The sequence below is a fragment of the Larus michahellis genome, chromosome 4, assembly GCF_964199755.1.
Source record: "Larus michahellis chromosome 4, bLarMic1.1, whole genome shotgun sequence".
Lineage (NCBI taxonomy): Eukaryota > Metazoa > Chordata > Aves > Charadriiformes > Laridae > Larus > Larus michahellis.
In genome coordinates this window covers 75,735,501-75,762,662 of record NC_133899.1, presented here as the reverse complement: position 1 = coordinate 75,762,662, position 27,162 = coordinate 75,735,501, and the positions used below count along the sequence as shown (strand labels likewise).

The following is a 27,162-nucleotide window of genomic DNA, read 5'->3' as shown; positions in this document are numbered from 1 at the left end:
TTTTTGGCAAGAGTTCAGGCAATGCACAACTCTCATTGATGTGGTTTCTTCAAAATCTGTTACTTTTTTTTTGCTCTTCTTTGTGTATGGCCATTGCTAATGGCTAATGACGAGATATTCATCAGAAGCATGACTGCTCTTAATTAAACCTTGCCCCATGTTCTCCGAAATACTGCTGGGAACAGAAGAGGTGGAAACCCCCATGGAAGGCGAAATACAACCTACAAGCACTCAAAGAATAATGCTCAAAGAGTCTAAAATGTGCCGATCAGGCACAATGATACATTCAGAGTAGTGTTTCCCTTTTGGGGAACATTTTCACTCCTTGTACAAAAAAATGCAAGAGGAAAGCATAATATTTCAGTTCAAACCATGAAAATACGTTGCCATGTGGAAGAGCGATATATGATGTATTTAGGGCATAGCTACATATTAACCGACATGTTGGATATGAAGATTCCAGAGTCACTTTGCTTCTTTTCTTATGACAAAAGCATTTCTAAAACAAGATGATGGTGTCCTTACGCTACAGGATAATCTGTTTGAGTCAAAAGCTGATTACTAAAGTGCTAGATGACAAACTGCACTGAGCAAGGGGCTTTTGACCACAGGACCTGCAGTTGGCACATCCACCCATCTTCATCAGGATCCCTGCTAACATGCTCTCTGTAGCTCCATCCAGGTAAGGGTTTAAATCTCCCATAGAAGAGACTTCCCTGCAAAATTACAGGGCCTGGAGCCTGGAACTTGGATAAGGTAATAATTCAACGGAGTATTCACAAACTTAAAGTTCAGTATACCGCTGCCCTGTAGGCGTGTGAGATTCCCGGCTTTCCAGTGAAAGTAAAGAGCACTCTGCTTCTAGCCTTCAAAGTGCTGAAATACAACACCTGAAAACCACAACACTACTATGTAAAAATGCTATTTCAGGTCATTGATAGAAGTGACTAATCCTTTGTTAGTTAAACTTATGTCACTCTGCACAGCAAGAGTCACTTATATAGTTAGTTCCTCAGGGAAGCATTTTTCCTGTTGTCTAGAGTAGTGAAGTCCTTGGTGATCAGCACTACACTAAAATACTATTTCTTCAGGAATGAAGTGGTATCGCCAGAGCTTTATAAGATATAGAATCTTACCGCGTACTAAGCTTTAAAAATCTTTCTAAGTTAGTCTAAAACGTATTCACTATAAACAGGTATATAATGTTATTTTACTTTCAACGGTGTATATATTTACCTACAGAAAAGAGAACGTGTACATACACGTCTCCATGGGGATGCAATGCTACACAGTCTTGCTAGCTCAAGTCCAGAAGCAGCATTTCTGCAATACTGCATGTAGATTAGTAGTTAGAAAATTCTGCCACTAGACTACACTGCTAAATCTCATCTGCTTGCATAGATCCCGCTTGTGGGTCCACTTGATATTTTTTAAGATCTGGTTCAAGACCAACTTGGATGTTTCTGCGCTGTGAGTCAGACACATCCAGAAAAATGAAGCCTTCAAAATTAACCACAGAACAGACCTGCCTGCTTCGTGCTGAGGGTTCTCATCCAATGCTGTACACCATTTCAGTGGGATGATAACAGTGATGTTAGGATTTGGGTATATATTTTAAAAAAAAAAAAAAGTGAAAAGGAACTCGTAGAGATGAGTTCATAGCGACAGAGGTCATATCTGTAGTACCTATTTCATTTCTAGGGGGAAGATCCTCATCTTCATGACTAGGATACCTCTCCTTCCGGTCAAGCAGAAGAAAATAAATCATTTTCTCTTGGTTTTCTCTGAAAAAAAGAAGAAAAATCTTTAAAATTGAAGAGAAAAAAACATCAACATGTAGATAAACCCTTCTCATCAAACAAACAGCTACAGTTATTCTAAATAACCTGGAAGTGGTCGTGTACCTGCCAGCTAGATACACAACCCACAAAGCTTTTGAGAATCTTGCTGTCTCCAACAAGCAGTCTGTGAGAAAAGGAAATATGATTCCCATGTTACAGGCACAGAACAGAGGCACAGGACAGATGAGGTAACATGTCCACAGGAAGTCCAAACCAAGGGTGGCAGCAAGACAGGTCTCCTGAGCCTCTAAGTGCTCTTTCCACTATGTGCCTCTCTTAACACCTCAGGAAATACACCATCTCTCAGGTGTAATTTTGAAATAAATAAAAAATTTGCTAACAAAGGCATATCCCACACAAATAAGAGCAATGATACCTCCCCATTTGGACCACATGGCCCATCTTTTCATGAAGTGACCTTGCCTGGCGGCAAGGCAAGAGACAGCACCATGCCTCCACTGCTGGTCATGCTGTGAACTTCTGGCACGCGGTGCAAGAAAGGCTCAGTGCTTGCTCCCAACACTTCACTAGCAAATGAACAGCCAGAGGGTGAAAAATTGCTACTGGTCCCTCACAGCAAGACACACGTTAAAGTGATCTCTACCTCTCCCCAGGTTTATAAGCTCCCAGCCCGTGGACACCCAACTGATATTAAGACTGAGCAAGTGCTTACTCTTCCGACAACAAGTCCTGTAAGAGTTTGTTTCGGTCACGGAAGCAGCCTAACGAGTGCATGCTATCTAACACGTCTGGATCAATATCCTCCAAGGAAGGGAGAGAACGAATCTGCACCTTTCGAGGGATTGGTTGCTCTGGTTCTGGCTCGTTCTTACCCCCTCTGCAGAGGAAAGGAGAGAGAGAGAGAGAGAGAAAGGGGGCAGGGAAAGAAGGAGAGAAAAGAAACATGAGTCACAAATGAACCCGTAGTCTGAAACACAGCCTGCAGCAACAGATGGAAATAGCTTGTTAAATTCCCACTGAGAGACCAGAGCTCGCAACCAGACAGATATGCTTTTCAGAAGAAACCGCTGTGAAGGCTGAGAGTGACCAGCACCTTGTGGATTTGGGTCTTTAATGAGAAATGTCTGCATTCAGTCAGAAAGGCAGTAGGAACTTCACTTACCAGTGCCCTCATAATTTAAGCAGCTGTTCAGCGTCCTAATGCCAAACATTTATAAAACACTACGCGGTTTTAGAGATGCTGTCTCATCAGCAGGTCAGACCTCAGGCTACCAGGCTGAAAAGTGCAAGCTGAATGATTCTCTTTCAAAGAACAAACCGTCACTGTTTTTCACCAATTCTTATTACAACTGGCATTGCAGCAGTTTCTTTCTTTAAAGCTTCCAATGTGATTAAGAGACCTCAGTGTGCCGGTCTCCACTTGACACACTTTAAAGGGTTTTTGGGGAAACCAGGCTGTTTATATACATGCTGAAATACAACAATCTCCACTTCTCTTCAGACACGCAAACTTGAAAATTGTGGCCCAAGTGTGATGCCCGAGGTCAGTGGCAGACCTAGGAATACACCATTAGCAGTAGAGCATATTACTCTTTTAGAAGTAGTTAACATGGGCTTCCTGCATAATTATCTCATCCTATTCACTAGACTCAGGAAATATTGATTATTCATTGCAATTAAAGGCCCTGACCATAAGAAACAGGCCAAGGTGTCAGGGTATCTGTAACTAACTGAATGCTATATATTGCAGGCACACTGAATATCTTTTTATTTTGTTTAGGTAGGCAGTGACGAATTTATGTAAACTCTATTCACCCAAAGAGGTGGGTTTGGCGGCGGTGGTATTTTGGTTGGAGAAACTCTCTACCCTGAATCTTTGCTATTTCTTGATGGATGCTTTGTGTGATGTTGAGGTTTTCCTACTTTGTGGGTGAGGCCCTCCCTTTCCTTTATGCAATGTAAATGTGTGACTCTTGGGTCCAGGCTCCCAGGATGGGCGATAGGAATTGGGAATATTTAAACTGCAAGGGACGTCAGCATTTGCTGGTTATGGGTCTGTGTTTGGGCAACAGATTCTTCCTTTCGATGCTGGCAGAAATAAGGTGAGAACACAACTTGTGAACTTCTACAACTTAAAATGAGCTATCTGCACAGAAAAAGGAGCTCCAATTCAAATGCATCTAATTTTTCTTGGGTAGGTTAGAAAGCAACTCTGGTAGGATCATACACATGAGCTCAAGAGAGCCAATCCAAATTATCTCCTCCAACATAAGAAGGCAATACGAAGTCATTGCAGCCAGGGCTCTGATGCTGGGACAGGACAGTTACATGCTACACCTTAATCACAGCAGATTGCTGGGTGTTACTTGCAATTTATTTTTAAGCAAGTTGAAATGCAGTTGAGAGGTGTCTGCTCTGTTAACCATGTTTGTGGGACATCACTTGCAGAAAGACTCCTCGGAAATTTTCACTTTGTCTTCCCTTGAAGCAGTGAAAATGTGCTCGGCCCTTCCTGGAATACACGTCATGGAGTCAGACTCTGGTGTGTGTTACGTGGGTCGTGACAACACGGGTTAGATCCCACTTCTCTTACACTGAGCACTCACACGCATCCTGCTCAGTTTTATTCAGTTTTGGGGACTGGAAGCAGAATACACAGGAGAGAGACAGAATCTGCTCCTTGTGATTCATTCTTGTGTGCCAAACCACTAAAACACAGCTTCTGACGCCTGCTTGGAGTCTCGCAGAAGCGTCGATGTCATCTGCAATGACACCGTGGTCCTGAATCTAAGGGCTAGATTCAAAATTCCTTGTTCAACTAAAGAAAAATCTCATTCCTCGAGTGCCCTGTCTTTAAGAAGGTAGCTACTCCTACCTCTTAGATCAGGATCTAGCTCTCAGCAAGTAATAAGCAATGATTAGATCATAACCTTAAAGCTACTGATGATCTTGTCATTGAGATAAATTCTTGCAGGACGGACCTTTGAACAGCAGCTGAGTGGTTTTGGTTTTTAATGATCTGGAGTTCACTTTAAGAAGTACTGAATTAATCATTCATTATGTTACAAGCAGATGTCCTTAAGGTAATTTAAAGAGATTAAAAAGAATTATTGTTTTTGAAAATTTCCAGAAAATCCTACGAGTTGCCCTAGTCTACAGCAGAATATCACTTGCATGCTTCTTTTATATCAATCCGCGTGGGAGCCCGTTCTAGAGAGCACAGCTTGCCATCTTCTGTGCACTGAAAAGTGGCTTTTCCTTATGCCCTGCACCTGGTCAGTCTCAGACATAGTCAGGAATTTTCACACTTCCTCATCAGGTACAAGCAAAATCTGCAAAGTGGCGCCTCGTCATTTGGCAACGCAATTCAGTGCTTCAAGAAATGAAAATCACCGGGTCTGGGCTGTGATTGGCGTGACTGTATTGCCTGTTCCATTCTTCGTCTAGCAGAGAGTGACAAATTTGTTGCATTTCAGCCCACATAGACATCAAACAATGTCACACAATGAATACTGCAAATCACGTATATTTTTTAAAGGCTCGCATGAATGTAATTGCTGCTTTAAAACCCATCCTCTTTTGTGAGGATCGGTGCATACAATGGCTGCGATTCCAGACTGGGGCGGACTTTTTCAGTCTCTCCATGAAACTCCCTCGTGAATCTCACCGAAATGCACATTTGCATCAGTGCAAAGCAAAGCAGAACCTGTACAGTTATTCTTTTTCTAATTTTAGTAAATTTGTTACCTTCACAATTAGGACAATAACTCAGTGTTACACGAGTATGTATTTATCATAATAGCTAATTTTATTTGCCCTCTTGCTTTATTTAAAAAAATGTGAAAATAACTGCTGTTTATTTGATGATTTATGATAACCTGTGCTTGAGGTAAAAATAAATGATTTCAATTAAAAAGGCTTAAAAAACCTCACTGAATTAATTTGGGTGGGAGAGCAAGAAGAACTGGAGGTTGGTGATGAAAGGTTTCTCTTTAGTTCCTTTTTTCCTTTTTTTAGGCTTGTGAATCATGATTTCAACTTTCAAGACCTCTTTCTCTGTCTGCCTAGTCTGCAATTAAATCTTTTCCTCCATTTTACAGTAGCCTTAATGTTTATTTGAAGAATTAATTGAAACCACTTACATGTTCTGAGTACAACTTCAGGTGAGTAACCCATATATGACAAAGAATGAGGATTTTACATAGAATAGTAGTGTTACATGAAATAAAGAAAAAATGAAGAATGTGAGCAAAACAGCCATAGAGTAAAAACACTTATAACCCCTCCTTCTCTGTCAGTATCAATATTTCCAGGCAAAATGAATGCAAAGAGGCTGTGAAACGTTACCAGATGAAAGTAGTTGAGTTTTGGAGGTGGCAGCGTTATTCACAGACTAAATTTAGCCAAAGGAGGTTAGTCGCCTTAGGTCAATCCATGGCCAGTACAGAGAAAATGAGAGAGAGACTCATGAAAAAAAGCTATTTTGAGCAGAAACTTTGGTTTAGGCAATCTGAACAGACTTCTGGAAGAGCCCTTCTCTCTCTGCATTGACTACACTGGGAGTCTAGGGGAGAGTTGCTCTGTAAAACTCAGTTTCTACTTCTAAAACAGCCTCAGATGCTATTTCCATCAGGGTAAAATACTGTTTATTGTGTCAGTCATCAGACAGTCTGACCTTCATCGAGAAGTACACAAAAATGTTCAAATGCTCATGTCTGCAGAGAAAAAAATCTTCAAATTCTAAATCTAGAATAAAGTAAAGAAATAACACCTGCCTAATTGTGCATGTGAGCCTAGGACAACAGTACTCCGACAGGTGAAAACTTCCAGGCAAAAATCTTAAGGAGAGTTAGAATAATCGTATAAGTGATCAATGTCATTTCATTTTATTTCCTATTACTTTTCTACTGAAAACACAGAGAAAGTCAGATGATTTAACTCCATGAAAAAACAGAGGGGATCAGCTGATGTAAACATTTACTAGTGAGACATTATAGGAGGGTTATTTCAGAAATGACAGTTAGAAATTTTCCCCCTCCATTTCTCCAACATTTCTCCATGAGAGTTTAAAAAACCAAATACCTGCAGCAAACAACACTCCAGTCCTCCTTTGGTTTAAAAAGGTGCCGTGTAGAGAGCATGAAAAGGCCATGGGCAGAGTGCTGCCACTGTTTCAGGTGAACTAAGAAAAAATCATGTTATTCAACAAATTGTTGAATGCCCTCAGGTCCTATCAAAGTCAGATAAATCCAGAAGTGAACATTGCCCATGAGATAGAATTAAAGAAAACAAAACAAATCAAAACAAAGGTCCTTTTTTTTTTTTCCTGGTGACAGGCTTAAATATCAGTTCATATCACCCTCAAGTATTTCCCAAGAGCAACGATAGGATTATGAAGGCAGGACTTTTCTTATCACCCACCTGGGGAACCTGTAGGTATGCTGACCCCGAGAAGCATGTATCAAAGCAGCATTTCCTTGTTTAATATGTGAAGTATTCTCTTTAGTTTGATTAGGTTATCATCAGTATAAAAAAAAAAGTTATTTACTTAGGTTTCTTGAAATACTATTAAGGCTACACAAAGTGCAAGGTCACTTTTAGAAGCCATCAATCTTCCTTATCCCCAAACCACTAGACAGGCGTGTACTTTTCTCACAGACCTCCTGTTTCACTGTCAAGACTGCTGCTTTTAATCAAGTCACAGAACTACTCTCACATCAACAGGTTACAAGGTCAGAAGCAGCCTCTTAGCTTGCTGTGAAGGAGTAGGGATTATGAGACAGAAAAGCACTTGTTCACAGGTGCTTACTTATCAATATCATCATTTTTGTTTCTACTTCAGAGAAAAGCCAAGATGCCAAGAAGGAACAAACGAAAGCTTTCTTGTCAAGAAGGTATTACAAGGGATTGTCTGTAGCACTTGGATAGAAAACTAAATACGGCTGTTAGCTGGGGGTTTTTTTGCTGATCACCTGCAGGTATCTTTTTAACACAGCAAGTAGCTGGACTGAACGTCTTATTTCAAACAATTGTTTGCCACTGTATAAAAAGTTCCTGGCTTGATATATATGTAGATGAAATTATATGAGCAGAAAAGTGTAAAAAAACCCCAAACATTAGATGCCTTTCTGTCCTCTGCCTTTTTCAACACCTGTGTGAAAGCTGCTTTCAGACTCCAGTCTCTGTCTTCAGAGATGACTAGAATATAAGCTCCTGTAACAGAACCAATAATGAATGCATGCAAAAGTGAATTAAGAAGTGCTACTTACATATACCATATGTGTTTCTGAATATGTTCTAGCTGTAAAGGAAAAGAAAACAAGGAATCAGTGCTGTAAAACAGAAAAGGTAACTCCATAGGACATCCTTATTCGAGGCTTATTCAAGTCCAACATTCCAGATATGGAACTGTGCAAACATCAGGAACTTTATGCTGCATAAAGAGTATGCCCATCCTCACCCTCCCCGCTGGAAATGAGACTATAATTCTGGACATAAGGAATCAGGCAGGACCAAATCCCAGGATACAAGTACAAGGCTTTACACGCAAGTGTTTTGGCAATTTAAGTTTCTCCCTTCCTAAGCCCTTCCCCTCTATAACCTAACTGAAGCTACCAAACTGCTCCTTTCTATATGGGCATAATAGCTGATTCTTTACATCTGAAGTTCATTTCTAGTTTTGTTCTGGAAAGAGAGAGAGAGGGAGAAAAGGAAATAGAAGAAGGTTCAAATACATAATGTGAATAAGCAAAATAAATTGTGCATGTGTGATATGACCTTCCGCCAGGACCCATTCCTGACTGGCTTCACATCTATCATTAAAATCTAAAGACCAAGTAGAATAAGGTTCTGTGTCAAAATAATACCATTTATTGTTTCAGTTCCTGAGCACCAGACTGCAAATTTCTTTCATTTCCCTCTTTCCTGTTTCACACATGTGCGTTCTACTATGTAATGAAGGGCTGATCAAAGCTGAACAGTGGCCTTGTCCACCCATGGAAGGCAGATGCCAGCAAATGTTACACCATGACCATGTTTTCCACAAGTATGAGGAAAAGAAAGTAACACCCTTTTTCCAAGAGAAACTCTTAGCTGTAGAGACAACACATTGTTCACATGACATACTTACAGCAGAACCTTCCTCATCTATTTCTGTTGGTTTGTTTTTGGTTTTTTTAAAGCATCATCACAGTAGAAGAGAAATTTTCATAGATGCCCGGGGATTATTCATTATGCAGACAATATTTCTCATATTCCTCATTATGAAGCACCTTTGTACGTGCACAACAACATGCACACACTGCACACAAGCTTGTGTTTGTGCAACACGCAGGTGAGAGGCAGGGGAGAGCTGGAAGGAAATGCAAGTGCTAACAGCTATAAGATGAAATCACAGACCCATTAAACTGGTCAGGAAGAACGGAGACAGCTGTCCTCCTCTAACTACTTTCCACTTCAATTCCACAATAATGAGAATCAGAGAAGAAAAAAGGGGGAAAAAAAAGAGGAATGGACAAACAACAAAATCTCAGAGATAGAAAGTAGGTGTTTGCCACAGAGAGCAAGGAATCTGAAACCTCTGTGCTATGGAACAACAGTTCTGTGCCTGGGAAGCCAGGAAGATATGAGGTCGGCTCTATATGAGATCATTTTTTAAGCTAGACAGGGCTTTTCCTGAAAACAAAGAACCAAGGGAATGCAGCTTAGGAAAGCATGACAGGAGGCTGGAGGGATCAGTAGGAGAGACAAACAGCCTCCTTTAAAAACAAGACTGTATCAACACTGAAATCAGAGCTGCAGTTGGTAGTTGCATATCTAGCTGTCGTCTAACCAGCCCAGGTGCTGGGAGCACCAATGCCCCCCAGCACACACATCCACGGGGCCGGGCAGACTTAACAGCTTCCAGCTGTGGCCTCAGCTCTGCCACAAGAATTCCCCTTCATCACAATTTGATAGTCATTTCATCCCTGCAGTATTAAGAGAAAGGCGGCGTATTCCTGACACACTGCCATCTCCCCTGACCTCAAGGAGATACACATTATGGGTGTTCCCCTAACAGCCTGGAGACACAGCCCTCTTCCTCCTGGTTCTTTGCAAGCTGAGGTACAAACACAGAATATAATAAGAAGAGCCTATTTTGTACAGTTTCCATGGGACAGGATTTTAGCATGGTTACTTATCAGGTCCATAGTACTTTGAGGATCTCCTAAGGAGCGTACTGTAATTTACCAAGAGTACTTTTTTTTTTAACCAAGTGTACTTGGTAAAGTGTGCTTGGTCAAACTACCCGATGAGATGCGTATCTACTCATTATTTTCATATTCACCACAAGGAGGGTTAGAGACATTAATGATTTTGGACAAGATGCAGATGATACAGCTAAGCGATGTCCAAGCCTCTTTCATGCTTGCTTCTCCTGCTGCATTTTCTGTCTCCATGGGTCACATTGTTCTTTTCTGCCTGCGATATGCAGAAATGCCGTGGCAAAGCAGACAACAGCACTTCATTTTCTTAGTCAGAGACGAGGAAGAAAGGAGGGTCACCAGTTCATGTCTTAGTCACAGAACCTCTGGGCTCCTTCAAAGAAGATGTCTAAGAGAAATCCTTTCTGCCCATCCCTGCTGATTAATCTCCTTCAAGCTAATGAACCAGCAGCATTTTACTGAAAGAAAAGCCCTGTACCACCTTGCTATACATTTGAAGGTGCATGAGAGCTCTCACAGCTGCTGTTTACCTACACATCTACCAGTCAATCCACATCAAAATCACTGCTGTGGTGTACGATGGGATGTCCCACATATGAAAGGTCTATGAAAGCAATTTCTATTCTGATTCAAATGTGATTGCATTGAAATGTTACTACAAGCGTGCTTGCTGCTGCCAACATCTTCACTGCTTTTTTAAAGGTAATTAATTAATACTTTGTTGCTTTTCATCTGCATTAAAGTGACAGGAGGGTTATGGGAGGGCGACTGGTTTTGACAAGAAGTCTGTATGCTTTTTACTATGCAATGCAGGGGAGGGAGATACACAGTGGGAGCTAATCTCACTCCTCCTGCCTTCATTTAAACACAATGTTTAAATGCATTTAAGTGACGAAGGCATTTAACAACCCTTCCCAGAGGGATCTTCTTGCTGTTTGCACGAGTTTGCCAAATTTAATGCCATTTTATGGAAGTTGTAAAAATGCTGCTTCCTAATATCTCCTAGCCACCGCAGGCAATTGTCTCATGACGCCATCTCTGAAACAACAAAACACATTCAGACCTGCTGCACACGCACAGGCAGAGGAGAGACTTCTGCAAGCTAAAATGCTGTAATGGAAGGAGAGGGGGAATACCTTTATCATGGTTTTACAGAAAAATACTTCCAATATATATTCAGCTTGTACACTGAAGTAGCGTCTAGGAGCCCCACTCACAGGTGAGAGACCCATTGTGATACAGAGCTGTACAAGCTCATCAGAAAACGAGGTCTCCTCGCCCAAGGAGCTTACATCTGAATTCTAAGGCAGGGAACAACAGATGGAGACAGACAGGCAGATGGAAAACAAGATAGCGCTGTCTACATCCTCGGCACTGATCTCAGTAGAGCAGTTGCCAAGCTAAAAAGTTCTGACCTGAAGAAAAACTTTCTCAAAGTCTGTGGATATGGATGAAGGCTTCTGGGCTTGAACTCATGTCAAATTTCAACCTTCCTGTCCAGAAAGGAAACAGACTCAAACCCATCTGTGCACTAAATCGACCCACACCTCGGATGAATCTTCAGCTCTAGTCTGAGCTTTAAACCTATGGCATAATGTCAAGACAGAGGCTTTTCCTGACCAAAGGATTCAAGCTGGCAGTGCAAACAGCACTGGTAAAACCATTATCTGTGTCAGCAGTAGCAGGTGCACTATAGCAGCCCCCAGGGACCTTGACAAGGTATCACTGTGCTATGTGCACGGTGCATGAGTAGGCCTCTGGCAGCCAAAAGGCAGCCTACGTACATCAACTGGACAATTACCGCCATTTTACAGGTGGTGGAGTGAGATAATTTAAATGATGTGATAGGCACCTTACCATATGACCTTCTAGAAAAATGAAGAAGGAATCAGGGTGTGTTTTCCCTTGTTCATTTTTTTAACATTCTTTAGACGCTGTGGTCTATTATTAGCATACATTAGAACCAAGAAAACACAAAATCAGAGAGCAGAGAGCAGATTCTGAAAATGTGTGTAATTTAAGTAGGATAATATTCAGGGACAGGTATTTCAGACTATGTGGACACCCAACATGGAAGACAAGTCATTCTACTCTGGAATAAAATGTCAACACTGCAACAGTAACCGCTTTTATCAGAATAGCTTATTCTGCGATATCTGCTCTGATCCACCTTGCTCTACAAAGTTTCGATAATGCTCATCCAACTTTAAAAGGGAAGTGGATTTCCACCCTTTGCCTTTTGTCTTTCTGTGGAAGAAAGTATCAGCTGAGAATGCAAATGCATTCCACTAGGGGAGCTGTAATTCTCTGCTGTAGAAATGCTGAATCATTTGAAACCTCCAAGGGAAAAAATATTCACTTTCCGAAGAGCATGTAACTAGAAGAAACCTCATCCTGCAGTACTGCAGGCACCAAGAGCGCTCGTTCTCTTCCATAAACCTTCTCATGCTTAAAACTAGTTCACTTTTCCCTCCTGACACTACTCCTACTACAAAGCTGTCCCAGAACCCCACTAATGTGGCTAAAATGCTGCTTCTAATTTCTAGCCTACTTTAATGTACGGCCATTTGACATACATTTGTTTTTGTGCCAGTATCTTCCTTTAGTTTAAATAATCATTCTCTCCCTAGTAATTACCTCTAATGAATATGCAGACAACCAGTACAACCTTTCTTAGACATTGCCTGTGTAGACCACACGGGGTTCTTTTAGGCTGGGCTATTCAGGCAGGCTCTCACATATGCTGACCACCTTAGTACTCATTCTTTGTTTGATTTCATCTTTCCTGAATGTGGGTTGTCAGAAATATCATGACCAGCAGCTAGGATCAATTTTTGCAGTCTACTGAAAGAAAAACATGGATTCTTTTAAAGCATCTTCAGAAAAACAGGCCCAGTAAAGCAGAGTGGTCAAGGACGTACCACTAACCGTACTTGAGGCTATGTAATATATAGTAAGCATGAACAACATTGCACTAAGACATCATAAAGATGTATTTCCTTAAAGGAATCCTATACAAAGAAAGATAACACCTATTTCTTAAGGCAGGGAAGGACAAGCAACAATAATTCTGAGTACCCTCCTCTCCATCAATCCTTTCAGGCTTTAACACTGAAGCCGAATGATGACAGTTAAACGTGAACACTAGTTCTGTTTTTGTTGATAATTTTAACAGATGGACTGGAGAAGGTGTGGGTGTGCTGTGAAATGGCAATTACTGCAGGGAGGGAAATGCAGTTGGATGAAAAGGAAAAGAGATACAGATCAAAAAAAGGAACAAAGCAGAGAGGGGAAGGGAAAAATGAAAGAAAAAAATTCTAGTGACCTTACATTTCACTGTGTTTTTCTGCTGAATTCACCAGCGAGATATTGAGCAAGTGATCATAATGGTAACAGCTACATCTGTACTTATTGTACCCAAGCCACAATTTTGCTCAGATCTTTGTATACATATCAAATTGATTCAAGTGAGATATTTTCTAGGAATAGAGGCTTCCAAATAAACCCATATTTATATCCTTTTTCACAGGACGCAGCTAAAATAGAATTCAGATCTCTCCTCAAAATGAACTATATATTCCCAGCTCCTGTGCAGTAAACAAAGAGCTCTCTTCTGCTTGGCAATCTAAGCAACCGGCATGCTAACAGCAGAGAAAGGGAAGTGTGACAGCAGCAGGGACAGCAAATGGAGAGACCCTAAAATAATGAAAATAAGATTGCAGCTAATAACAAAGAGCTATCCTTTTTTCTTCCCAGCTCTCAGCTCTTCAATACGTTTTATTTCAAATTCTTATTCACAATTCACTGGTTAGTGCTTGTCAATAACTATGTGATCTGGTTTTTTTCCTCCCTAAGGAAATAAGAGCTTCATTTCAATCAAGAAAAGGGGAGGAGGGGGAGGGGTCACTCTGGGACCTTGATTTACCTTAACTGTTTTCTCTCTTATGCGAATACATTCTCTGCTGTATTGCACAATTCAAAACATTTAGGGACTATGTTCTATGGCAAAACTCAGTCAGAACAATTTGAGGATCTAACGTCTGATAATCTGCTCCCTGGCATACTCAAACCACCAGCACTAAGATCTTTGAGAGAAAAAAAAAACAACAGAAAGTTTACATTATGGAAAAGAAACTAAGCTAGAGAGGGACTTGGTGACTTCCTTGGTCATGAAGAACAGCTGTCTCATTTCTCAGGGCGCAGCCCTAACCTCTGCAGTGTTCTTTCCACAAAAATACTTGGAAAAACATTCTTTCCAAAAAATACTTCAAAAAATATTCTTTCTTTCTTTAAAAATCTGTTTGAAAAAGGCCTTTTAAAGTGTCTAATATTTTTGTCATTTTTTTTCCAATCAGTGCTACTTAGGTACTGCAAATGTGATGACTACTGGGTTTGCAGAAGCAAGGATACTAATAATAGCATGAAGAACTTTTCACCTACGTCACCAAGTAGAGCATGAGCCAGTTTTGTAATGAATGAAAAAAAAAACCCAGCTGCAGCTGTCAGGTAATACTGTAAAGAGAGTTGTGAAGGGAGTTTCAGTTCACTTCTTACCAGACAGGTGTCTGCATCCCAACAGCACCATCACAGCTGGCACAGACTGATGCTGTTGTTAGCAATCTCAGCAGAGAGGCCAAGCACTGATCTGAGAGTTTATTTATAAATATTTTAGCAGACTGAAGAACCAGGAGGAGTTTTAAATTTACATTTCTTTATACATACTCCCACTCAGAATCTGTGAGCTTAGTTAAATCTGTATAAAATCATCACCAGAGCCTGACAATAGGATTTACAAGGGCAACGTACCCATAAAGGCAGAAGCCTCCACTGACAAGCAGGCAATCTTGCTTTCCAAAATGATTTTAATTGCTAATTTTTTTTAATTCCCCAAAACATTAACACAGTGTTAATGAAGGATACAACCACTACACAGTGCTCCCCCTTGCAGTGTCTCTGTTGTAGTGATGGGGTGTATCCTAGATGCAAAGACTCAGTGCTGAACGCCAGGAGCTCAACACTGTGGGCCTAGTCGTTCTCAGGACCACAGGGCACAAGACGAAAGAGCAGACTAGAAGACACTTGCTCTGAAGGCTGCTAGAGGATAACGCAGAGCACAGGCAGGATAGAATATAACGCAGGTTGTGCGGCATGAAGTAAGAAGACATTACTTTTGTCATAAATGTAAGAAAAGCATACTCTGCTTAATAGCATAGCTTCAAATAACAGTCTAACAGTTTTGACCTTCAAACAGTTATATCACGTCCCCAACAAAGTGCTGTACTAGCCAAGAGAGCCAGACAACGCAGGTGGACTCCAAAGTGTGCTAAGAGGTTAGTAGCACTGTGATGATGTCATGAGGGGTTTCTTCTAAATGCCCACTGTTACATACGAATAAGAATTATGCAGCTAGAGAAGAGACACAAAGGTAATCTGCCCTCACGATTCAAAAGAGAAGGTAACTAAGTTCTTCCCGAAGACTCCACCAACTCCACTCATTCTTTGCTCAGGAGGAAACGCACAGGAGTGGCAGTGAATCACAAGTTACTTTAGTTATTCAACCGTAATTTCAACAAGGTGACAACTGAAGCCTTGCTCACATGACTTGCAGCAAATGCCTTCTTACCGTGAGACGTTTCGAGGCATCCACTTCAATCATCCCCCGCAAAAGGTTCTGACAGTCTGGGGGGATAAAATGTGGCATGTGGAACACTCCACGTTTCACCTTCTCCAACAGTTGCCGCAAGTTGTCGTCATCGAAAGGCAGGGCACCCTGCAGGGATGTGACAGAGTGGTGGATGGGAGAGATGAGCGAAAGGGAGAGGGCAAAAGGAGAAAAGCCAGGATAAACATGGTGAGAGGATGGAAAAGAGGAAGCCCGCTCCACAATAAATTATTATAATAAGCGGAAAAACATTTTATTCATTGAAAAGAAATAATTTCTTAGTGCTGCTGTATTTTCTCCAACATAGGAAACAAAACTGAGGACACAGGTTTTTTTATTAGACCTTTAATTAGAAAATGACTACCAGTATAAAACATAATACAAAATATGAAATTGCCTTTCCAGGCAAATTCACCAAAGATGCATGGATTCACTTAAATTCAGCTCAAGCTTTTGATCTGCTGGTGTTCCTTCTGGGCATACTTTCACAGCAGCAATGTTTATCGTCTCCTTATTTTTAATCTTCCTGAGACACATTTATTGCAGACATTGAAAAGGAGGTGAACAGCATTTGAGAGACTTTCAGTAAAGAACATCCCACTTTCCGATGGAGCAGTGAAATGACACAGCTGAAAGAAACCCTATCCAACATTAGCCTTTGGAAGCAGCAGACGTTCTACCTGCTTAATATACTCCATCCAGTTCCCATGCTGTGGTCAGGTCATCAGTTCCTATTGCTTCCCTACTGTAGCTCACTTACATGAATGGTTTGAGGCTTTTTTTAGCTGAAATTACATTTTGATCATCAGCTTGCCACAAAAAGCAGCCAAAGACCTATCTTTGCTGCAAGGACAAAAAGGAAAAAAAGAAGTTGAAATCTTTAGGATAACTCCACCAACTGAAGCTGATACCCTTTTATAGCAAGCCTGCACCTTCCTAGATGTTCTCACTTCCTTCTTTCACCGCCTGATTCTAGTAGGTGCTGAGCTTCCTTGATTTCCAGGACAGTTTGCAGGAAGTTGCAAGCTGTCAGCTGCTGTGATAATGAAGCTTTAAGTTGTCAATTCTGGCACTGCTATTACTACAGTGAGTAGTGCATCTGTATAAGCAATCCTGTGTCTATGGTTTATGGGGACCAACAGCTCCATTTACGGAAGACTCAGAAAGCCCACCTGATGGCAACCACTACTGGGCACTATTTACTGTTGTTTGTTCATTCAAGTGGCTTTGAAGGGAGAGCCTCCCTGTCTTCTGTAACCGGCCTCCTGAGTTACCTACATTTTTCCTAACCGTTCCAGACTTAAAGGAAAATCAATTCTGATAGTTCAGTACTTTGGCTAACACAATTTAAGCCCCGATGAAGTCAGCAAGGCTGCTTTGTGGCATTTCCTGAAGGTAACAACTACAGCTCTTTTATTACTACCACCTGCTATTATAGCTTGAGAGTTTTTGTAGGGTTTGTCCTGACATAATTACCTGGAGAGCTCCGCACTCTCCATCAATAATAGACTTATTTCAGTCGTTTTGCAGGCTTATGTATACATGTAGGAACAGATGAAGATTCAGCAACAGAGACACCAAATCTTGACAGAATCCCCCTGAAAATGAAAAGCCCACTCGTACGAATCCTAACCATCTTGACACATCCTCTTTTCTATTCTTACAAATTCAAGAAGTTATATTAAGAGCTCATTATACAGCTCTATTTTATCAGCCATGAAAATAGCTGCTCAGGAGCAATAGATGACCAGGTGCTATCTAGTGAGATAGTCAAAATTCTTCCCTTGCAACATCAAGATAAAAAAATCCAAAACTTCAAAAATGTCAGTGAATTGTAACGACTAAAAAGAAAAACTGAGTAAGATTAGTTAAGATGAATTAAAGCATCATACTGAGATTACTTCAAGGTATTTTGATTTGGGCCATTAAAAAATTACCAGCATATTTTTTGAAACAAAAATCCTTTAAAATTTTCAAGTATTTAGAAAAAAAAATAATATGCGGAATCTAAATCTGATTGTACATTGTACAAGTGCTTTTGTCAAAATAAAACGTTTAAGTGAAGTAATTAGGTTTACTAATAAATATGTAAGGACATCAAAATTTGACTTCAAGCTTCTTATTTTTATAATTGTAGGTGATCACCTCAGCTATTATAGATAGAAAAAAATTAACATGCGCATAAAATCTATTCTCATATACAGTATCCAATCTGCACATGGTATATACTTATATGAACATAAACTATATTTTCCTACATTATACTATGGAAACTGATAATGCCAAGCCCATCTGCCTTCAGCTGGACATCCAATTGTTGTAAGTTTAGGAGTACTACAATACCACTGCAAATCAGAGTAAACTCCACAGAGAATGGAAACTTTGATCGAAAGAAGAGTAAGTTACAACATTTTGAATACTAAAGAAAGTATTACTGAGCCAGATGGAAACTAATTTAAACTTTGTACTACTGGCTCAGTTTTATATTCCCAAGAGTACCAAATTAAAATGTAGCTCAATACTTGCATGAAACAAAATTGTTGCACTCAAATCTTCTCTGGATAAAACACCGCAGTTAATGTATGCATATACCTAGTGAAACACATACATACATACAGCAGAAAAACCAAACACCTCTCAAACCCAGCCATTTTTTGATCCTGTGAAGGATAACTTATTTGACACTCTCTGTATCCTGAAGTTGTAACCCCACACATCCTTTACAGTAAAAAAGATGCTGCAATACCACGACACAGCAAAGAACATTTATGGAGACAAGTTTTTGACGCTTGTCTACGCTCTCCTGTGCAGGGCAGCAGCATTTCAAAGAAACAGTGAAATATTCCTCATGCTTTTCCTTTGGGACTGATGTAGAAATAAGAGGAAAGGATGCAACTGAGATTTATAAAAATAGGAGAACTAAAAAAACCCATCTGTACATGATGTCAATAAAATTGTCATTAAATACAGCAGCATTTTTGATTTTTCTTTTCTTTTTAAAGGATAGCGCAAGGAAGATGACTCACCACTAGCAACGCAAATAAAATGACTCCGCAGCTCCAGACGTCTGCTTTCCTTCCATCATATTTTTCTCCCTGCACAGCAATGACACAGAGGTTCAAAAGATTGCTCACTAGTAAACGAATTAATTATCCTTGAAGAACAAGAGAGGGGAGAATGGGAAACCCCACATTTCAATTCAGCCACCTGCTTCCCAAGGTGGCCTTCCCAACTAGGAGGCCATGACACAGCCCATTAATTGAATTTTTATGAACATTAGTTTACAGTCGTATCTGGTATCTGCGAGAACAGGCTCAGAAGTGGGGAGCAGGGAAACAATGGTTGACAACTCACAAATGATTAGACCTGGTACCTAAACAGTGTCAGAGGTGCACTAGGGATGTCAAGAAGGTGTTTGCCTCTTTCCTGGTTCTTCAAGGAGCTTGTCACCAGTCACATTATTTGCAAACTCATAGTGTTGTCTGGACAGTCTTTTCTGTATGCTTCCTGCTTGGCTTTACATTAAAGATAGGCTTTAAAAGAAGGGAATCTTGGCCACTAAAACCTTGGATACTTATTTTCAGAGGACAAAGGGAGAGTAGAGGGAAAGGATAGTTCATATCATTTAACGGAAACCAACATCGCTGACAGCAAACCCCAGTTCTTCTACTGAAATGACGGCTACATCAGAGACAGGAAAGCAAGCGCAGGGGACTGCACCAAGTTAAGCGAGGCTACTGTATTTCTGCCTGATCACATGGCACGAAGGGTACTGTGAGAATAACACACGATCTTTTCACTCATACGGTCGATGTGGCTTGATTCAGGGCTGAGCCAAACAAACAAAACCAAAGCTACATTCCTCGTGTCCTTTCCAACGCTGTCTGCCTTCAACAGATTTCCCGTACAGAAGGTCTATCCGCATACTTGCAACGAGTGACACTTTAAAAAATGTATTTATACACGCTAATATTAACCAACTTACCCGGATGACTTCAGGGCAAGCATAATGTGGTGATCTGAAACACAAAATACAGTCAAATGAGCATGTAACATCCTGGTATTTATGGATTATGTGCATTTCCATTTTGTTTAGCAGAATCATGATTGGCTTGCTTATACAGAATGCAAGTGTGCAAAACCAGCACTTTTTTCCTTACCTGAATGACAACACATTTCTAAGAAACTCACAAAATGGTCAAGAAGTAGTATAATTCAAAATACTATGGCCCTACTATGAATTTCTTAAAAGCGAGGAAGGAAGTGAAGATCAGGCATATTCCGTGACTATATAGAATTCCAGACTTCTAATCCCACCCTTTAGCATGGCCTTGTATCTAATTAGAAGGAAGCCCCACGCCGGATAGCCTTTTATATGAAAAAAGACAGAACAATATTTTCAGACCAAACACATGCCGTCCCTAAACCATGTCTTGCATGTCTGCTAAGATTGCTCTCAATTACTCCAATGGTCATAAAAGCTGCCAATACATGATTTCAACATGTAATTTATTTTTTTTCTTTAAAAAACTAAAAAGGATGGACAGTAGTACTATTACCTAGTGAGTTAATATATTCTTTTCGCATCCTTCTACCCATATATCTCTGGTTTGATTCCTGGCTGAGAATAGTTAATTACTTCAACTTGCCAGGTAATCATTTTAATTCCTAAAGATTATAGCCACAGCTATTTGTTTTATAGCCTTCATTAAAGTAACTTGACAAGTAAAAGGGATGGAAACTGTCTGAGACCTGTGCGCAAATCATGCTATTGTTTATACTGACACCTCCCAGCAGTCCCTGAGCCTGTCTTCATTTGTGCATTTGTTTCTTGTGACAAACACAATCATGGCTGGGCAATACCTGTCTCACAAAGTAATGAGCAAAACAGAAGCACCGGGAGGTTTGCTTTGTGCTAGGATGCTACATTAAAGCCCAGTGAGACAGCCCATTAATTGAATTTCCATACGCGCTACGCTTATCCTATGGCAAAATATCATCCCATGGGCACAGAACGCCCTGATTTGATATCACAGCTTTTGGCAGACCATGGTAATAAACTCAGGGTACACTTGAGACTGCAGCTACCTTGACAGCAAAGCTTAAGCAAGGAGATAAAAATTTTAGAAAAGGTGGAATTCAGAAGTTTAGGACAATATTTAATACACCCTACCCCCATTTCACAGGTTATCACAGATATTCTAACCAGTATCTATCTGCTCAGTAGTGATCCCAAGTGTCTTAATTTAAACTGGGTTTTGAAACCCTCAACTCAAGAGTCAAAACAGATAATGAAAACCAGAGCCTTCCCTCAGAGCTGGCCAGAGCTGGTCCTTGGGAGACCAAAAAGAGTGGACTTGTGCCTAATGGGTAGCACAGAGCTCTTGGCAGCTCTGTCACTGGCAGCCACATAGACATGGACAAGGTTACTTAATGTTTTTAAAAGCTGCAGCTGACCATAGTCTGAAAAAGGTGACCAGAACCTCACCACGTGTCTACTCTTCTGACTACAAGAGCAATGTCATCACAGCTCTCATACCTCACAAAAGTTTGTATGACTGAATTCACTGGGATTTGTATGAGGCTTTAATTTTTTAGGGCGAAAGCTTCTATAGTAACAAAGAGCTTGATGGCAACAATAATGAAATACAGCTAAAACAGACAGTAAGTTAATAAAATTGTTGCTTCTTGACTAAGTTGGGGCTGATATGGGAGATTTGCAGCATATTGCTGGCCACTGCTGGAGAAAAAGTGAGGTCAGAGCGAGACAATGAATTGCTTAACATGATGTATGTGTTCCCAACCCTCTAACGCATATTGTTCCCTGTGAATTTGCTTCTTTATAGCAATCCAACAGCTACTCTACACCTGTTCTTTTTAATACCTCAAAGCTTTAGCCACTAAACAGTCATGTCACTGGACTAATGCATGCTTCTACAAGCTTTCAGAAGACAAGTTAAATTATTGTTCTGAGAATGCCTGACTAGTGGTGGTGTCTTTTTTTCCTATCATAAAAATGGTGTATAGTGTACAGGCCATCCTTAAGGTTCACACAAATGAGAATTAAGGAGCAGCACCAGAACTGGGACTGCAAACCAGGATGGACAAGCACAGCCCACTGTAACCAGTGCTAAATTGCTTAGACAGAACAGTGAAAGAGGGCAGTATAGGAGCTGTAGGGAAGGTAGTAATGCAACTATAATTTGGAAAAAAACGTGGTAGCAAAAACAGTATAGGAATTACGTCAGATCATGGACATTCACTCAGTTTAATCACATCAGAATAGAGAGACCAGTTCTAACATGTTCTATATAGCTGAGTCACATTAGGTTTTCTGGAAAACATATCCGGGGGAAATAAACAAGTGCAGACACAATCTAGGTAACTGTTGAGCTCCTGTCACTTAGTGTGTCTGAGTTTCTCAGTCTTGCATGCATTTTAGCTTCTGTCAGGTATGATGTTACCATTAGTTTTCCTACAGAAGGTGAGTCATGAAGACACACAGCACATTAAATGGCTGCTACAGGTGGTGTCTGTGGCTGAGCTAGAATCTTAAGCTAGACCTCTCAAATTCTGCACAGTATGCTATACAGTTCAGCACCATCCTTCAGCACAATACTTCTTGGGTGGCCATGCCATCTGAGTGCTGGAAGAGTCAGTATCTGAATTTGCAGAGTGCTTCTGAGTTTTTACTTGTATGGGATGACTCCAAGAAAGACTTCAGAACTCTTAATTGTGGATGCTGAGCAATGCAACCTTGACAGCTTCCTGGGCTAACATCCTTGAAAAGAAGAATGTAAGTGTTGTGAAGAACCCAAGATAGGTACATACCTATTTACGTGTCCCACTCGCAAATGCACTTAAAGCATTTACCTTCCTGACGTCAGCTGGAGTGCAGTGGAATCTGCTAGGTGTCTTACAAGGCACCACCGAAATTCTACTAAAATCTAGGGGAATGGGTGGAGAAAAGGCTATAATAAATCCTTTGAACAAGTTGGATTGATTTGATCATTCAACAGCTGCAGTGCAACTGCCCAGAGAGCACAGGTTTCTGGCATAGTAATTTTGAATCCTTGCCAGCACATGCTAGCTAGGTATTTGCAGCATTATCTTGGCTATCAGCTCTAAAAGGGATCCTCCGGCCAGCCAGAATCCATAGAAAACTCATTTCCATGCTGCCAATCACAGAGCAACTTCAACTGCTTTAAAGAGAAAACTCAAATTTAATCAAAAATCTATTTATCTTTCTACAGTCATGAATATTTCTTTGGCTTTTATCAATAATTATTCAATATACGTGTGTCAAGAGTAACATTCCCTGCCTCTTCCCCTAGGCCATCTCCTCATCGCTCAGCTACATCTCTGTGCAGCAAAAGCCACAATCTGCCCTTGATAACAAGTAAGTATATCGCTCAGCAAGATCAAGATGCAGCTGCTGCCTGCGGGTACTGCTGCAAAAAAAGCACCGAGGTTGGCAGTGTTTATTTCAAGGGTGATGTGGATTTTCCCAGCCTAGTCTGCCTGGGGCGGGAAGGGCTCTCTGAATGGTCATTCACAGCTATGACTCTAGGACACAATAATCTTAAGGACCTTGGGGGACCTTAGCAAAGCATTTATGTGGGATTTCAACCAGAGGAAATAAGCCAGAGTGCAATGGTGAAATCCAGGACAGCCCTGGACAGGTAAGTCAGGCATTCAGAAAGAAATGTATATATCCTTGATATATCTATCCTGAATTTCATCTGAGGAGCTAGAAAAGTAGTTCTGGACCTGTGCACATCAAGCTACAGTGCAGCTACAGCAGATCCGAGACAATCAGGGCCATATCTTCAGTGCAGATGTGATGTGCCTGTGACCTACAGCTCTCATTATGTAGGTAAGAGAGAACTGCACTGTGCACACACAAATAGCCTGCCCATGTACGGTTTATCTGGGAATATACAGTAACTGCTTTTCCAGAGAAGCAGTTGGTTCATCAAGAAGCACGGGGAAAGCTGTGTGATCCCACTCCACAGTGTGGCAAGTCATGTGTTAGACTGCCTGACGGGTTCCCAGGTCTCATCAAAGATGAGTGTCCATGCCTAGGTCCTTTGGTCCCATGCCTTAAGATGGTATCTGGGGAAGAAGAGAAGCTTTTTTGAGTGCCATTCTTTAGGCCTCACAGCTGGAGGCAGAGTTTCTGTAGAGAGGGAGGAACAAGAAATCTCCTTCCCTCTGTCTTATGCATGAAGTTACCTTGATACAGGAGGTTGTACAGGTGCACCAAAGTCCTCCCATGTCTAGCTGTTTTTGCTGTTTCTTGGATGATAGAGCCACTTCTTCCTCCCTTGTTAATCACCATCTCCAAGCTGGCTTTCAGAGACAGAAGCTATCCACTAGCGCTTTCCCCCCCTGCTGGGTAGCAAAGGGCTGAGATGAAGGGGAACGCCAGAGGAGCAGCAAAAAGGATAAAGGGAATTCTTCAAGAGAAGGGCATATGTTAGAGTGTCCCGAGTGGAGAAAGCGATAGCCACAGATCACGCAGAAAAGTAAGATGGGGGAAACTGAAGAAACAGTTCCAGCAGCAGTGGGCAGTTAAGGCTGCAGTAGCTGTAGGTAAGGCTGTAATTAAGATAGTAGCTGTAGTTAAAGCTGAGTGCTATTTTGCCATTAAAGCTTCAACTCGGTCATTTAGCTTTATAGGAGAAAACTCAGCATCTAACCCTCAGCTAAATCTTACAGCTCTTTACTCATTGAGCGCAATTACAGTTTTGGGGAACCTGTAAATCAGTTCATTAATTAATCTATCAGTTCAAATTATTAAGACTTGGAACCTTTTAGAGATCTTAATTTAAAAAATGAAACAGACCCCTGTATTAAAAGGGCATAAAGATTGCAAAGTTAAGTATTCAAAAGTGAAGAATTGCTAAAATAAAGCTTGAAGAGGTTATACTGTACTCTGTGGGTAAGTCAGGGTGGGGTGGTGGATGTATTGCTGCCCCCAACGTCTCTGTTTTACTTGTGGAAAGTCTGTAGCAATATGAAGGAAGTTTAGTGCCATGAAGTACAAGCTTCTGACTGAGGCAGCTGATTGACATCCTGGAGAATCAAATTCTCTCTCTGCCCCTGCCACAGAATCTTTCTGTGAAAGAAAATGAGCAGGTGCCTTAAACTGAGATGTTCACAGGTAATTAGAGTTGTAGGTTCCACAGTTTTCAAAATCACAGTGTGACACACCCGAAGTTTGATTTACAGTGTTTACAAGCACACGGAGCAGCAGCTGCAGTCAGTAGGCACTCTGCAGTCCAAGTAAAGGGCTGTTATCAAGGACTGAGTATTCTCAGATATTAGGCCCCAGAGTATCTAACTACACACTCAAAACTAGTTGATAATTTTGAGTTGCATTTTGCAGAATCACATGTCCTCATATAAATGGAGATAACCAGATCAATGTGGCAAACATAATGCGAAAACAGTATAATTAATGTTTGTAAACCTAAGATACTACGATGAAAATCCTACCTAGCATTCACAGCAAGGCTTGAATGCAGTGAGCAGGGAATTATGAATGGATCCATAAAATGAATGATGAGGAAAAAATCAAACATTAAATAGCTGTTTATTCAAAAAGACCACACCATCCAAACATCAAATGAGGCAAAGATTTCTTGGAAAAAACCTGTACAAGCTCATAATTAATGGCCATATCCTAATGTGCATGGGCTAAGTTAATGCTATACTCGCAATCTGAAAACAGCACATCTTAAGTTCTCAGTCCTTGATTTTGCAGACTTACAGCTCTTTTAACATACCTTGGGATGTATTATAGGTGAGGCTGGTATTAATGGTTATTAGTAAGGTTGTCCAGTATTTCCCTTATGATCCTCATTTTAAATTGCTTATGAATTACCACCAATTTAACAACTTAACAACAATTTTTCTTGCTTTTCGTCTGCCTCAGACTGGTTTCATGTTTGTGTGGGCATGCATGTTGTGTATGGGCCGAAACATTTCCACCATTTAAGTCTAATCTGAATTAAATGTTTTTTCCCATAAAAAAAGGAAAATTTCCAGTATCCTCAACTGCAAATGGGAAACTTGAATATTTGTTTGCATTCTCTAGAAAAATTTACTCAAACTGACACTAGAAAAATGCAGTTTGCATTTACTAGCAGAAACCCTCTAGAGCATCAGGATCAAAATTCTACCTGCACTGGTAACACTTCACAGAAGAATTCTTCTACCTGAAACTGATACTATGAGCTGCTGTGGCTGGGTTTATCACATGGTACCAAACTTTAAAACAAAGTAAGTGCAAATTTACAAGCTCCCAAGAACTGTAACTCAACGGTATCCTCTTCCAGTAAACAAGGTCCAGGGAATTCTCCAACCCTTCCCACTTTTCCAAGACTCGTATAGAAATAACTACAATTTATTTTCAGAGCAACTTGGGCACTGCAATGACTTGCTAAGACAGAGAACCGAAGCAGAGAAAGGTAATGCATCTTGTCCAAGACCACCCTGAATGCCTTCAGCAGAGACAGAAATCAAGCTCAGATCACCCGACTCTCAGTCCTGAGGTTTAACCATAAGGCACTCACTCTTCTTGCCTAGTGACAACTCAGGATGGACTGGACAATATCTACCGTTCCGAAACACTGCAAGGCAGCATGCTGGGAAGGATTGCTGGTGAAGAGACAGGGGAGTGTCTCTGCATGCCATTGCCTGATTTTGCAGAGGAGAAAGAGCTGAAGAGATCTAAAATAACAGAAGCAGCATCCTACCACATCTTCTGCTTCCTTTCTTGTCTGCTGTTTGCTTGCAGACCTCCCCTGCTCCTGGAGGAATGCAGAGACTCACTGTGTTACTTTGGCATTTCAAGGACCATCTCCCCGTGAGACTGCAGAAATTGTAAGCAGAATTATTCCTGCCGACCCTACAAACAGGTGCTCTTCCCCTCAGGAGTCTATAGACACATATTTAAAACCAGGGCTTATTCCTCTATGCTGTATATAGGCAGGATTTATGCAATATAAATTTCTAGTAATCGGGATTCTTTACAATCGAGGCACAGTCTGTCAGTGACAAGTTACGTCAATGAAACAGCAAGTCCATCCTTACCTCCTTCTCCTACACAACCACAACTGGATTGAATTCATATTGTTTTCTCCAGGTAGGCATCAGCGCTACAGAAAACTGTGCAGATTGAAGGCACAGCTCCCAGAAAACACTGACTCTGAGGTATGCAATACAGCATACTTCAGTCTACGTGGTTATCTTCATGAGGCCAGTCAAGGCTCTGTGGTGGCCTAAAGCCTACCCAATCTTTGGACTAAACTTAGCAGTTCACTTGTGACAGCACAGAATTCTTGACTGCACTCTAACCACTCTGCTGCACTGACGAAGTTGGCTGCATCACACGGCTCAACCCCATCTGATGCTCCCACTCTGACTGACAGAAATACCTGGAGACTCCTTGCGTGACTGTCAATGGAAATGTTACAGTTTCATCTCA

General features: G+C 40.9%; 1 protein-coding gene across 13 annotated transcripts in view; it reads right to left on the bottom strand.

Moving 5' to 3' along the window:
- Positions 1 to 27,162, bottom strand: part of BRSK2 (BR serine/threonine kinase 2) — a 321,619-nt gene that overhangs the window by 52,590 nt on the left and 241,867 nt on the right. For all 13 annotated transcript variants that reach the window (XM_074585673.1, XM_074585674.1, XM_074585661.1 and 10 more), the window contains exons 6-11: positions 19,654 to 19,687; positions 18,695 to 18,763; positions 15,630 to 15,776; positions 8,072 to 8,103; positions 2,515 to 2,679; positions 1,687 to 1,784 (exon numbers count right to left, since the gene is read on the bottom strand). In XM_074585673.1, coding sequence (XP_074441774.1) covers positions 1,687 to 1,784; positions 2,515 to 2,679; positions 8,072 to 8,103; positions 15,630 to 15,776; positions 18,695 to 18,763; positions 19,654 to 19,687 — 545 coding nt within the window. The remainder of the gene's footprint in view (positions 1 to 1,686; positions 1,785 to 2,514; positions 2,680 to 8,071; positions 8,104 to 15,629; positions 15,777 to 18,694; positions 18,764 to 19,653; positions 19,688 to 27,162) is intronic.